The sequence below is a fragment of the Leucopleurus acutus genome (genome assembly GCF_964270905.1).
Source record: "Leucopleurus acutus genome assembly, chromosome: 19".
NCBI classification, from domain to species: Eukaryota; Metazoa; Chordata; class Mammalia; order Artiodactyla; family Delphinidae; genus Leucopleurus; species Leucopleurus acutus.
The window spans coordinates 48696988-48709446 of NC_139161.1; the positions used below are offsets into that span (position 1 = coordinate 48696988).

The 12459-nt window shown below is 54.1% G+C and overlaps 1 protein-coding gene across 1 annotated transcript in view; it reads left to right on the forward strand.

The window, feature by feature from the left end:
• The window catches only part of RAP1GAP2 (RAP1 GTPase activating protein 2), a gene marked incomplete at both ends in the record, with an annotated part of 210207 nt that overhangs the window by 104995 nt on the left and 92753 nt on the right, over positions 1-12459 (forward strand). The window contains one exon of the mRNA XM_082861620.1: positions 9219-9303. Coding sequence (XP_082717746.1) covers positions 9219-9303 — 85 coding nt within the window. The remainder of the gene's footprint in view (positions 1-9218; positions 9304-12459) is intronic.

The following is a 12459-nucleotide window of genomic DNA, read 5'->3' on the forward strand; positions in this document are numbered from 1 at the left end:
CCCCTCCCATGCTGTTCCTCCCTTCGCCCCTCCCCTTCCAGCCACTGCGGCCTCCGCTCTGCTGCCTGGGGTCCTCCAGCAAAACCCTGCAGGTCAGCCACCTGCCTTCCACGTCCACGCCCCCCCTTGCCCATGAGACAGAGTTCAGCCTGCTCAGTGCCTGTTTCCCAAACCACCTTCAGCGCTTCTGTCGTGTCTGTGTGACACCTGTATCCGTTACTTAATAGTTTTCTTTAACTGGCTCAGTTTTAAAAACTTGAATGAACTCGTTTTAGAAGGTGACCGTATGTCACTAGCATAAAGGGAAGATCAGGGTGGCCTGCCACACGTAGAAGGTCAATAAGTGATTATGGCAATAAAGGGCACCCCAGATCACCTCAGGTGCCCGCAGGAAAGCGTGCCCCCCACTCTGGGAAAGTGCGATGTGGCTGCTTTTCCTGAGCGGGCTCTAGCTCTTCCCGGCAGGCAGGGTGGCACCGTGGTTAACATCGTGGACTGTGGAGCCAGACTGTATGGGTCCAAGCTTTGCTCTGCTACTCTCCTGCTGTGGGAACTTGGGCGAATAACTTAACCTCTCTGAGTGTCCGTTTCCCCATCTGTGAAGTGGGGTTAATGATATTGGCTGCAAAGGGTTGTTGTGAGTATGAAACGAGATAGGATATGTGGGTCACTTCCAACAGTACCTAGTACATGAGAAGCCCTGAGGCTTCCCTGCTAGTTTTCTCTTTTCCTTTTTGAGAGCCTGTTAAGTGCCACGCCTGTGTTTCCTCTGCGGCCCCCTGGTGCTCCTTGCTTTCACTCCTCTGTGCCTCTGTTCAGCGCCTTTCCCCTTCCTCTTTCTCTCCCAGACAGGTGCTGGCCTTTCCCGCCAGGTCTGGCTTAGCTCTCACCTCCTCGGTAACCTTAGCTGATCTCCCAAGGAGACCTGGCCCCCGCTTTATTCTGTATCTGTTTTAACCGATAACCCACAGTGCACACTTGGCAGGTGGGTCTTTCACGTGGGTGTGCTGGGCCTCCAGTATGGCTCCTGCAATTTCACTTCTCCCTTCCGGATTGTCTTCTCAGAGGCGTGTAAATAATCCTGACGTCACCGTGCACGCTAAGACACACAGCCCATCCTTGGTCCCCGAGGGCTCAAGCTTAAAGGGAGCTGCTGGCCAGTGTTCTCCTTTCAGATGCCGCTGTGGCCCTTGGGCCCGGCAGAGCTGGCTTTCTCATTGTGACTGGAAGGAACCATGCAAGCGGAGTCGGAGATCTTGGGGTTGAGGCCCGACTCTCCAGTTTTCTGACTCTGGGACCCTCAGGCCCACATGGAACCCCTCTGAGTCTCTGCTTCCTCATGTGTGAACCCTACGGCCTGAGTCAGTTCTAAAGCTTATGTGTTCAGTAACGGCGTATTTTCCCGGGAGTGTGGAGGTTTGCCCTTGTGGACGGGTTGGTCCATCACCTCTGAGTTGTAATGCCGGAGGGAGGCTGTGTCCCCCCCACCCCCAGGCGGGGGCCACAGCTGGTTCTCGTGGCTGGTTTGCCCTGTCGTGTGCTGCGCCTCCTTGAAACCTGCCCTTTCTCCCACCCCTGGCCCAGTTTAGGGATTCAGGGTCCTCCAGGGAAGGGCAGTGCCATCCTCCCGCTACGCACCCAGAGAGACGCCAGCATGTTCTTTGTAGCTGCAGGCACGGAGCATCGCCCCGGCCTCCCCTTGGTCCCACGTGCTGTCCTGCGGCCGAGTCGCACCCGGCACACCTGCACAGCCGTAGAGCCGTAGATCCCTGGGGCCCCCGCCCCACCTCTCCCCTCACACAGGGCCCCGGCACTCATGCTGTATAAACGTTTGTCCATAAACCAGCCGTGCTTCCTCGGGTTCTTCCCGAGATGTCGTGACCTGCTCACCTCCCACGTTCATGCTGAGGTGACGGGAGAGCCGCAGCTCTTCTCAGGAGGAGAAGAGAGAGGCTCGCTGTGGGGTTTGGGCATCTCCCTCGGCCTCTTTGGGCCTCAATGTCCTCGTCACCAGATCAGCCTGTCGGGTGGCTTCTCTTGGTTTCTCCCGGCTCTGCTGGTCTCTGCGTCTGTGAACCCTGAGATTGGGTGGGCACGGTGGGGTGGGATTGGGGTTGCATTCCCCGGGGAGTTTTGCACCCTCGAAGGTCCAGAGCTGTGCTCTGAGTCTCCTGGATCCTCTTAGGGTGTGCATGGGAACGAGATGTGTCACCAGAGCCAGCCCTGCCAGGTGCGGACAGGTGAGCAGCACCTGCTCCTTCCCAAGGGGCTCTCCAAGGGGGGCATCGGGGCTCAATCCCTCCACGTGTTGGAGCCTCTCATTCCTGAATCCCGTGTCCCCTTCCCTCCCTCCGTTCCCCCGCCCGTTCTGCTGGGCTGGCATCCTTCTCCCCTTCTACACTGGCCCCAGCAGAGTGTGGACAGTAATGTCTTCACCTCCACGTCTGGGCCCTTGGGGTTGGGATCAAGCCACGTGCACAAACGCAGGACCCGGCGGCCCACACACAGTGGCTGGACTCTCCTGTCTTAAGTACGTGGGCATCCAGGTTCCCTCGGATTTGAAGCTGTTCCTGCCTCCTCTCTGCTCTCTGATTGGCTTTCTGCCTTTGTGTCCCTGCCCATGCCCGTTCCCTCCAGCTTACCTGACGGCAGCCTTGGCAATGACAATGGCGGCCAGGTATTATGTTTTGGCTGTGGACCAGGCACCGTGCTAAGTGCTTTTCAGGCCTTATTCAGACCACCCAAGGAGGTGAGTATTATTATACCGTTTTACAGATGAGGAAGCTGAGGTGGGGAGAGGCGAAGTAACTTGGTCACGGTCACACAGCTAATCCGGGGTGGCACCGGAATTCAAATCCAGGTCTGTTGGACCAGAACTCCAGGGCTTTTGATCCACTGTACACACTGCCTGCCCGCCTCCCTCGAGGCTGGAGGCTGGCCCTCTACTCCAGCATCTGCCAGGCTGTCCTGCCACGATGGACAGAACTTCTTGGACATGTTTCCAACCACGGGGATGCCCCAGCACTGCTGGCTGCTGGAATAAGGGCTACATGATTGTGCCTGTGGCCTTGGGTCTCTGTAGACAGCAAGGTGGATTCCTCTGGGCTGGGACCCCCAGCCCATGCCCAGCCCGGTCCCTGCTCGTCCTTCCCCCTGGCCCAGCTTGCCCAATGACCACACAATTCTCTGCCACCATGAAAACTGTCTAAGACTCTAGTCATATTGAAGAGTTGAGCGCAATTTTCCGAGTCCAGTGCAGGGAGCAGGAGTTGGGGGTTAGCCTGCCCATCCTGCAGAGGGGAAAGCAGAGATAATAAGACTCTGGGGGTCCAGCTTATCACGGCTAGAGCTGGTGGGAGCCAGTCCTGGCTTCTAATTCCCTTTTCTTCCCGTCGTATCTCCTTCTTATGATGATTTCTCTGGAAGCTTTTTAATTTCATTTTGTTTTATTTTATTTCCTATCGTTTATGGTCTAGTTGGTTATGCAGGGTTTGGAAATGTGAAAAGTTGGAACTCCAAAACCCTCTCCTCAGTTCTTAAGTACTGTGCTGCAAGTACTTAAGAATGCTGGGGGTGGGGAAGAAAGGCAGTGCTTTCAACAGGTGGGATCAGTCAGGAAACCGTACTCAGCATCTTCAGCATCTCCAGAATGCAAGCCCCTGCACACAGCCCGGGGCCCCGGGGCCACCAAAAGGCAGCCAGAGAAGAAAATTAAGCAGCAGGAATGGCAGAAATGGAGCCCATTCAGCCCCTTCATCCTTATTTCTTTCTAAAAAGTTGAGGTATAGGGCTTCCCTGGTGGCGCAGTGGTTGAGAGTCCGCCTGCCGGTGCGGGGGACACAGGTTCGTGCTCCGGTCCAGGAAGATCCCACATGCCGCGGAGCGGCTGGGCCCCTGAGCCATGGCCACTGAGCCTGTGCGTCCGGAGCCTGTGCTCCGCGGCGGGAGAGGCCGCAACAGTGAGAGGCCCGGTACCGCAAAAAAAAAAAAAAAAAAAAAAATTTGAGGTATGATTTACATACCATGAAATTCACCCTTTTAAAGTGTACGATTCAGTGGGGTTTAGTATATTCACAGGGCTGTGCCATCGCCACTGCATAGTTCCAGAACATTCTTATCACCTCCGAAAGGAGCCCCGGGCCCACGAGCAGACCCTCCCTGCCCCTTCTCCTTCTGCCCCCCGCCCCCAGGCAACCGCTCATCTGCTTTCTGTCTTGGATTTGCCTATTCTGGACATTTCGTATAAATGGAATCATGTAATAGGTGGCCTTTTGTTTCTGGCTTTTGTCATTTAGCATGTGTTTGAGGTCCATCCATGTTGTAGCGTGTATCAGCACTTCATCCCTTTTTATGGCTGAATAGTATTCCACTGTGTGGAGGGACCATGTTGATTATCCATCCATCGGTTGATGGCTGTTGTGATAATGTGTCTCGTTCCTTTTGGTTTGGTTTTCCTGGGAAGCTCTTCATAGCGGCCAGCTGTATGCGTTTCTCTAGCTTGGCTACTTGGAAAGCAAGAGAAAGCAGGGCCGAACGTGGCAGGGTGGCTGGGGAACTGGTGTAGTGGGAGATGCAGACAAGGGGAGTGTGTAGGTTTGGGGGAAACTCTGTGCCAGAGGGAGGGCTTAAACCTGGCCCCAGAGCCATCTGCTGTTACAGGGGATTTTTTTCCTGTTGCTGATTATTAACCGATGGTTACGATCCTGACGGTAGATCCCCGGGGCTAGAACTGGTGCTTATTTGAGATGCCAGGAATGTTTTCAAAGACACGTAAACAGCCCTGGACCCTTGCTTCTCTCTTTCCACTTGGAAACCTGATCACCATTTTATGAGTTATAATAATAATGGTCTACATTTGTATAGGACTTTATATTTTATTTCACAGCCATTATGTTTAAATCCTCAGAACATTATCACCCCCATCTTTGCAGAGGAAGGAACTGGGACACAGAGAGGTGAGGTAACTTAACCAAGGTCACACAGTGGGGTAGCAAGTAGAGACAAACTTGAACGCAGGAATCTCTTGATTCTTAATATAGGTCCTTTTCATAGACATGTGGGAGAGATGATAGCTGCAATGACTTCAAATGGTCTGGGGCAGAGACACTGGAGGCTGGAGGCAAGGACCCTGGAGGCCTGGGTGCTGTAAGTGGGGTCTTCGCCTGGAGGTCTGCCCAGTTCCCTGTGAACAGCCCCATCTGGGTGAGTCATCCCCCGGCTATCTCAGCTTCCTCTCCCAGCTCTTTGATCATTTCCTCCTGAGATTTACGTTTGGCTAAAGCCAGATAGGACCTCTCCCGGCCCCCCTGAGCCCTCCCAGCTGGGGAAAGAATCCCAGAGTAGAGAACCTCAGTGCCAGGCAGCTCTGGGGCAGAGGGAAGCTGAGTGGGCTGCGCCTCCAGGACCCCAGAGGCGGGAGGCTCTTCTGACCTGCTCATTCACACCTGCTCTTAACCACCCTCTCTTTTAGCTGAGTGTGTAATCTCCCTGCTTCCCTCCTCTGCCTCTGTCACCAGCCCCTCTTCTTCTGGGTTCCTGGGTAGGTCTGGGACCCTGCGGCCTTAGAGCTGCCTGTGGGCTGGCTTGGCTCGAGAGGCAGTCTTCAACCTTAGTGCCATGACCCATGTCAGGATCACTGTGGGTTACAAGAAAGTCATTACCAATAAGAGGGAGATTACCATTTCTGCTAATAATTTACCTTTTGCTTATAATAAATTAGAGCAGATTCAAGGTTATCTCTTGAGATAATCATGTCACTTTCACCCCTCGGTAAGTGTGATGTGTCTGGCTGAGAAAGGGCTAGAATTGCATTGAGCACCATGTTCTTACTCTGTCTTATCTTAGCACCAGCTGGTGGCTAGGCTGGGCCTGGCTGTCCCTGGGAGGGTGGCTCACACGCAGATGTCATTGGTTGTGAGGTCTGGGGCAGGGCGAGGTTGAGCCCAGCTGACCATAGCAGGGGTGGTGCGGCGGAAGCAGGGATTTCATCCTTTTGGGTTTTGGTCTTCCAATTACAAAGCCAAGGCTAGAATATGGGACTTGGGCAGTGTATTTGTTTCCTAGGGCTGCTCTAACCAAGTACTAGAAACCAGGCAGCTTAAAACAACAGACATTTGTTGTCTCAGTTCTGGAGGTGGAAAGTCCGAAATCAAGCTGTCGGTATGGCCATGCTCCTCTTGAAGGCTCCAGGGAAGAGTCTTCCTTGCCTCTTGTAGCATCTGATGGTGGCCTGCAATCCTTGACCTTCCTTGGTGCTCCAGGTGCATCATTCCAACCTCTGCCCCTGTTGTCACATGGCATTCTCCCTGTGTGTCTGTGTCTTCAGGTGGCCACCTTCTCCTCTTATACGGACACTAGTCATATTGAATTAAGGGGTCACCTTAATGACCATATCTTAACTTGGGTACATCTACGAAGACCCTATTTCCAAACGAGGTCACATTCACAGGTAGGTGAAGACTTCAAAATATCTTGGGACTTCCCTGGCGGTCCAGTTGTTAAGACTCTGTGCTTCCAACACAGGGGGCGCGGGTTCGATCCCCGGTCAGGGAGCTAAGATCCCAAATGCCGCACAGCGCAGCTAAAAAAAAAAAAAAAGACTTCAAAATATCTTTAAGGCAGTTCATGATTCAATCCATAACAGGCAGTCAGCTCTTAAATAAGCACCTTTGGCTCCTAGGAGGGAGGGCTGAAGTCCAGAGTAGGGTTTGGTGCCGTGTGGCCCATCCCCTCCCGTAAAGCCATTCCAAGCTATCTAGGTACCAAGGCAGGGTAGTTTCTGATTTGCGGCCATCGGTGTGCATGTGCTCTGGGTTCTGATCTTTTTGAGGGCAGTGGTCATGCCTTCTGCCCAGCCTGGTGTCCCCTCTGGAGTCTTGGACAGGGCCCTGGAGCTAGCAGGAGGCCGGTAGCCACTCGTGCTCCTTCCTGCTCCAGCACCTTCCGGGCTCCAAGCATCCTTTGGGAAATCATTCTGGCAGATGCCCCGTGCTCCCATGTGATAGCCCTCACCAGCTCCTGGCGACTGGTCCAGGGAGAGCAGACTGGCTCAGGGGAGAGAGGCTTAGTCCACGAAGGGCTGGGTACGAGGGCCCTTTGCCTGGGACTCAGGGACCTTGGTAATAATCTCAGCTGCTCTGGTCCTGCGGGCGTGGACATCTTCCACCTTATGGAGAGAACCGGACAGTGTGACTGTGTATATGAGGGTCCCCCGACCCCTGATATGAAAAATCTGCTGCCATTGCCCTCCTCTAGGGTTTGTGTTCCCAGAGAGCCAAGGCGGCTACTGGTCAAGTTTGCCCACAAGCCATCTCCAGGGGAGTGAGCCAGAGGTCCTCAGCTAACCCCACACAGTCCTGTAGACTCTGGGTGGGGGCTTGCCTCCCCTCCCTTCCCTGCACGGTTTTCCCTTCCAGGCTCCCAGACCCACCCAGGAACTGCCCTGCCTGTCCTCACCTCAGGGGACCTGAGGGTGATGCTCCCTTCTCTGGGCATCTTTCCTCCCTTCCTTTTCCATCATCGTGAGTCCCGGGCTGCAGGCCCATTGAGGAGGAACAGTGCCTGCTTGGAAAGGGTAGAGTGGCTAGGGGAAGCAAGCTTGTTTCCACCCAGCTCTGTGGGATCCACAGGCAGGTGAGGGCCAGAGCAGCCGGACGTTACCCACAATGGTAACCTCCAAGGCCATAAATGCAAGGGGAGGCTGGTGGCTCTGACTGAGAAGTAGAAGGAGCTGCGTCCGTTCCTTTGTGTGTGACCACGTGTGTGCGCACGTCTTGAGTGTTGAGTCTTGACCCTTTGGTTCTTGTGTGTGTTACAGTCTGGATCAGGAGGGAGGGGACCCCACTCTCCAGTCATCGGAGTGAGTCCAAGGTCCAGGAATAAAGGAGGAGGGAGGCAGATGGAGGTGCAGAAAGGGGGATGGGCAGGGTTGAGGTTAGCGGGGTCACGTGGGTCCTCCACCGAGCCAGACGGTCACGCAGCCTCCTTACCTGGCTCCCTGGAGGACAGGTGGCAGGGACAGGCAGGGGCTGTGCCAGGGTAGCTGGGCCTGCCTGGGCTGAGGGGAGCCAGGCTGGGGTGGTGTCTGAGCCCCAGGGCCAGGGTTTCCTCCGGAAAGACGGTTCCCCCTGTAGGGAACATGGCTTCTCTCACGAAGCGGGGCTTGGGGTTGGAGCTGTCACCCCCACTGGCAGGACGTAGGCTGGAACAAAGTACAGAAGCATTCTCTCCAGGTGGCAGTGGGGGTCCTTCGGTCATTTAAGTGGGACCAGGTTGGGGACTGACTCTTGACTACTTCTGGGTGGGGCTCCGGAGAAGCAAACAGTCGCAAAATTGGGGGCTTTGTGGCTCAGCCTGGTCTTCTTAGGCTCTTAATTCTGTTATCCTTGCCTCTCCCTCCTGTCCCAGGATATAGCCAGGGCACGTCCTGTACACCAGAGTCCCTCGTCTGGAGTCTCCCCCAGGTTCTGCCCAGCTGGCCCTGTGCGTGACCATCGCTCTGAAGGCTTTTCCGTGGCACACATTCTCCCTACTGATTGGACCGTACACTAGCACTCCCTGGTCACCAGCAAGGGCCAGATGGAAAGTGGGGAGTGTGTGAGAGCAGCGGACTTGTCGCAGTCGTGTTGTCATGGTGACACAACTCTGTTTAGCTGCCTCTCCACGGTCCTAGCCCACATGGACTAAAATAAGTTTTACCTGCGGCATACACAGCAGGCAGCCCTGTCTTCCCAAAGTCTGACCAGGGCGTGTGTGTGTGTGTGTGTGTGTGTGTGTGTGTGTGTGTGTGTGCGCGCGCGCGTGTGTGTGTGTTTAGGGACAAAGCGGTCCCCCCAGGGAGGAGGAACTGAAAACGTTTACCCCTCTCCCCTTCTTTTCCTTCCCAGTCCTATATCTCTTTAGACCTGTGGTTCTCAGACCTCAGCATCACAATCACCTGGAGAGATTGTTAAAACACAGATTCCTGGGCCCCATCACCCGGGAGTCTGGTGTGCACCTGAGAATGTGCATTTCTAACAAGTGTCTGGGTGATGCTGTGGTGCAGGAACCACACTGGGAGTAGCCCTGCCTAAGATTTGAGCACATCCTGGCAAAGAAATGCACTGGCTTTATTTTCTGCATGTGTTAGACTGTGTCCTTAAGCCCAGCTGCTGTTAGAGGAGAGAGGGGAGGGGCAGACAGGCCCCCACTCACCTCTTCTGTGTTCTGTGGCCTAACAGGAAGCAGGAGCTGGCCAACAGCTCGGATGTGACCCTCCCAGACCGGCCGCTGTCCCCTCCTCTCACTGCGCCTCCCACCATGAAGGTAAGAGGCTTCCGGCTGGTAAGTGGGGAGGGGAAGTGCGCGGGGAAAGTGCTGTTGCTTTGGCCCCTGGCCTGGCTGCTTCTGTCCCCGTGGGGGCCTTGGAATGTCTCCACACCTCTGAAGGCAGCGTCCACTTGAGATTACCCGTGTAGGAGGAAAGTGTGATTGTGAGATTCGGGGGTGTCCAGGGGCAGTGAGGAAATAGACTGGGGCTGAATGGGGTGGGCGGGATGCTTGGTCATTAGCGAGAGGCCTTGTGGAGCTGTAGGTTCCGCACAAAGGGGCCCAGGCGGGAGTAAGTGGGGACACTCAGAATGCAGCTGGGAGCCTTACGGGGCTACTGCCCAGAAGGGCTGCCTGGGGCTGGGGGTGGGGAGGGAGGGGTCCTGTGGGCTGGGACCCTCCTGGGACTTGAATGGCACTGGTGTGCTGCTCTACCTGCCTCTGACTGCCTCCTGGGCTGGCCCTGTCACCCTAGTCTCTGTGGGAGAGTTGCCTTGGAGGTTCTGGGAGCCAGTAATTCTTTCCCTATTAGCACTTCATTCACACGTCTCTCTCCTGGGAGACTACATCCCAGGACCCTGAGGGGGCTGCCTCCTCCCTACACCGAGCTCTCCCCCTTTACTGTTCAGTCTTCCTGGCAGGGTGGCCACATGGGCCTGAGCTGGCCCTCAGGGAGGACTTTGGTTCAGCCAGTAATCCTGCCTAGGCAGCAATGCACCTCCCTCACACTTTGCCAGGTGAGGACTAGGTCTGAAGACGTCACCTGAGTCATCTGAGGTCCTGGGGTTCTGCTACAAGGTGACTCACAGGGAAATAATTAGGTATCTCTTTCCTGGGAGACCCTGTGGTGCCCCCTCTTCCCTGACCTAATCTGTTGCAAAGTGATACCCTCAAAGGAGGTAGATAAGAGCCATCTTCCCATTATCATCCCACATTGAATGCCCATCACACACAGAACTGAGGGGGAATATCACAGAATGGCAGTCAGAGCCTGTCCTGGTTGAATTAGGAATGCAGGAGTGGGTAGGGTGCAGGGCTGACCTAGAAGACAGCTCTGCTCTCCTCCTGGTGGGGTACCCAGGGGCATTGAAAGCCAGACCACCTTCATCAGCCTAGTCACAGTGCTGGCATCCGAGTCAGGTGCTGGGGTGGCTTGTTTGCACAGGGTATTACTGAGACGCGTCACCATTCTGAGTTTTAGTCCCTTGGTCTGCAGGGTTGGGTGTGGGATGCTTGTCTCTTTGCTCATGGATGGCGGGAGTTTGCAGGGAGGAATTCTGAAAGTCTCCTAGGAGGAGTCACTGAGTTCTCTTGGCAGATTTTACTTATGTGCTCATTTAATTTACCCAACACCCAATATTTATTTGAATGTTGTGTTAGTCAGGACTCTTGGTGGCAAGTGACAGAAACATAACTTGCTCTGGCTTAAGCATAAAAGAAAATTTATTGCCTTCGTAATGGCAAGTATAGACTCCAGGCACGGCTGCGTCCACGAAATCCGTCTCTTACCGTTTCTCTTCTGTGTTTCATCCTTTGTCAAGCTCTGGCTCTGTGGTGGCAGATGGGGACAGTAGCTCCTACTTGCTAAGTAACTCCAGTGGAAAGAAGAGTATCACTTTTCCCCCAGTAGTTCTAACAAAAGTCCCAGGGAGGAAGCTCACTGGCTGGGCTTAGGTCACATGTCTATCTCAGAGATGGAAGGCTCTGATTGGCCAGACCTGGGTCTCTTGCCCACCGTGTAAACCAGCGGTCCCCAACTTTTTTGGCACCAGGCACCGGTTTCGTAGAAGACAATTCTTCCACAGACTGGCGGTGGGGTGGTGGTGGTGGTGGAATGGTTTCGGGATGATTCAAGCGCATTTCATTTATTGCGAACTTTATTTCTATTGTTATTACATTGTCATATATAATGAAATAATTATACAACTCACCATAATGCTGACAGGAGGAGGAGCTCAGGTGGTAATGCGAGCGATGGAAAGCAGCTGTAAACACAGATGAAGCTTCGACCGCCACTCACCTCCTGTTGTGCGGTCCGATTCCGAACAGGCTGCGGACCGGTACCGGTCCACGGCCCGGGGGTTGGGGACCCCGGTCTAAACTGTAAGAACGGATAATGGGGGAGGGGTGGCGGTTTAAAGGAAAATTGAAGATGCTACGATGAGAGGAAGAGGAAACGGATGCAGGGCAGGCAAGACCCACAGCTTTCTACTACACGTGCTGACCAGGTGCCAGGTCTAGTGCTGAGCACTGGGCACCTGGTAGCAACAAGGCAGTATGATCCCTGTTCTATTGGAGTTTGTTATCCAGCTATGGAGACAAAAGTTGAAAAAATAATTTCAAGAATGAGGGATGGACCGTTAGGTGTGATGAATGTTCCAAAGGAGAAGCACAGCATAGCTCAGACAATATAAGGTCTGTGGAGGGGAGATCTAATCGAGCCTTGGAGAGGGTCAGGGAGGGCTTTGAGGAAGTGGTGCTTAAGCTGAACCCTGAGAGTGGAGTAGGACTTAGTGAAGCAGAAGTGCAGTCAAGGTGGAGGAGAGTGTTCTAGATGCTTATCACTCAGAGTGAGGCCAAGAGACCAGCTGCACCTGCCTCATCGGGGAGCTCCTTAGAAATGCAGACTCTCAGGCCTCACTGCAGACCACTGAATCAGGATCTGCATTTTACCGACATTCCCTAGTGATTCACATGTACATTACAGCTCCAGAAGCACTGCTGGAGGCTCCGTCTTCCGTCTTCCCTGAGGCAGGAGAGAAGTTTATTCTCCAGGGACAAGAATGGCTAGAGGAGGGAGATGCAAGAGGGAAGAGATATGGGACATATGTATATGTATAACTGATACACTTTGTTATGAAGCAGAAACTAACACACCATTGTAAAGCAATTATACTCCAATAAAGACGTAAAAAAAAAAAAAAAAAAAAGAATGGCTAGAGCACTCACAGTTAGGGACCAAGAGGCAGACCCTTGGAAGTTTTGCCTAAGATTTTGGGCTTTATCCTAACTAGGGGCATCGAAGTCATTGAAGATTTTAGTCAGAGGAGTAAGGTGACAGGACTTTTGCAAAGTCACCCTGGCTCGTATGGAGGATGTGTGGGACGGAACGGAGTGGAAGTGGGATGAGTGGGGAGGCCACTGCAGGAGTCC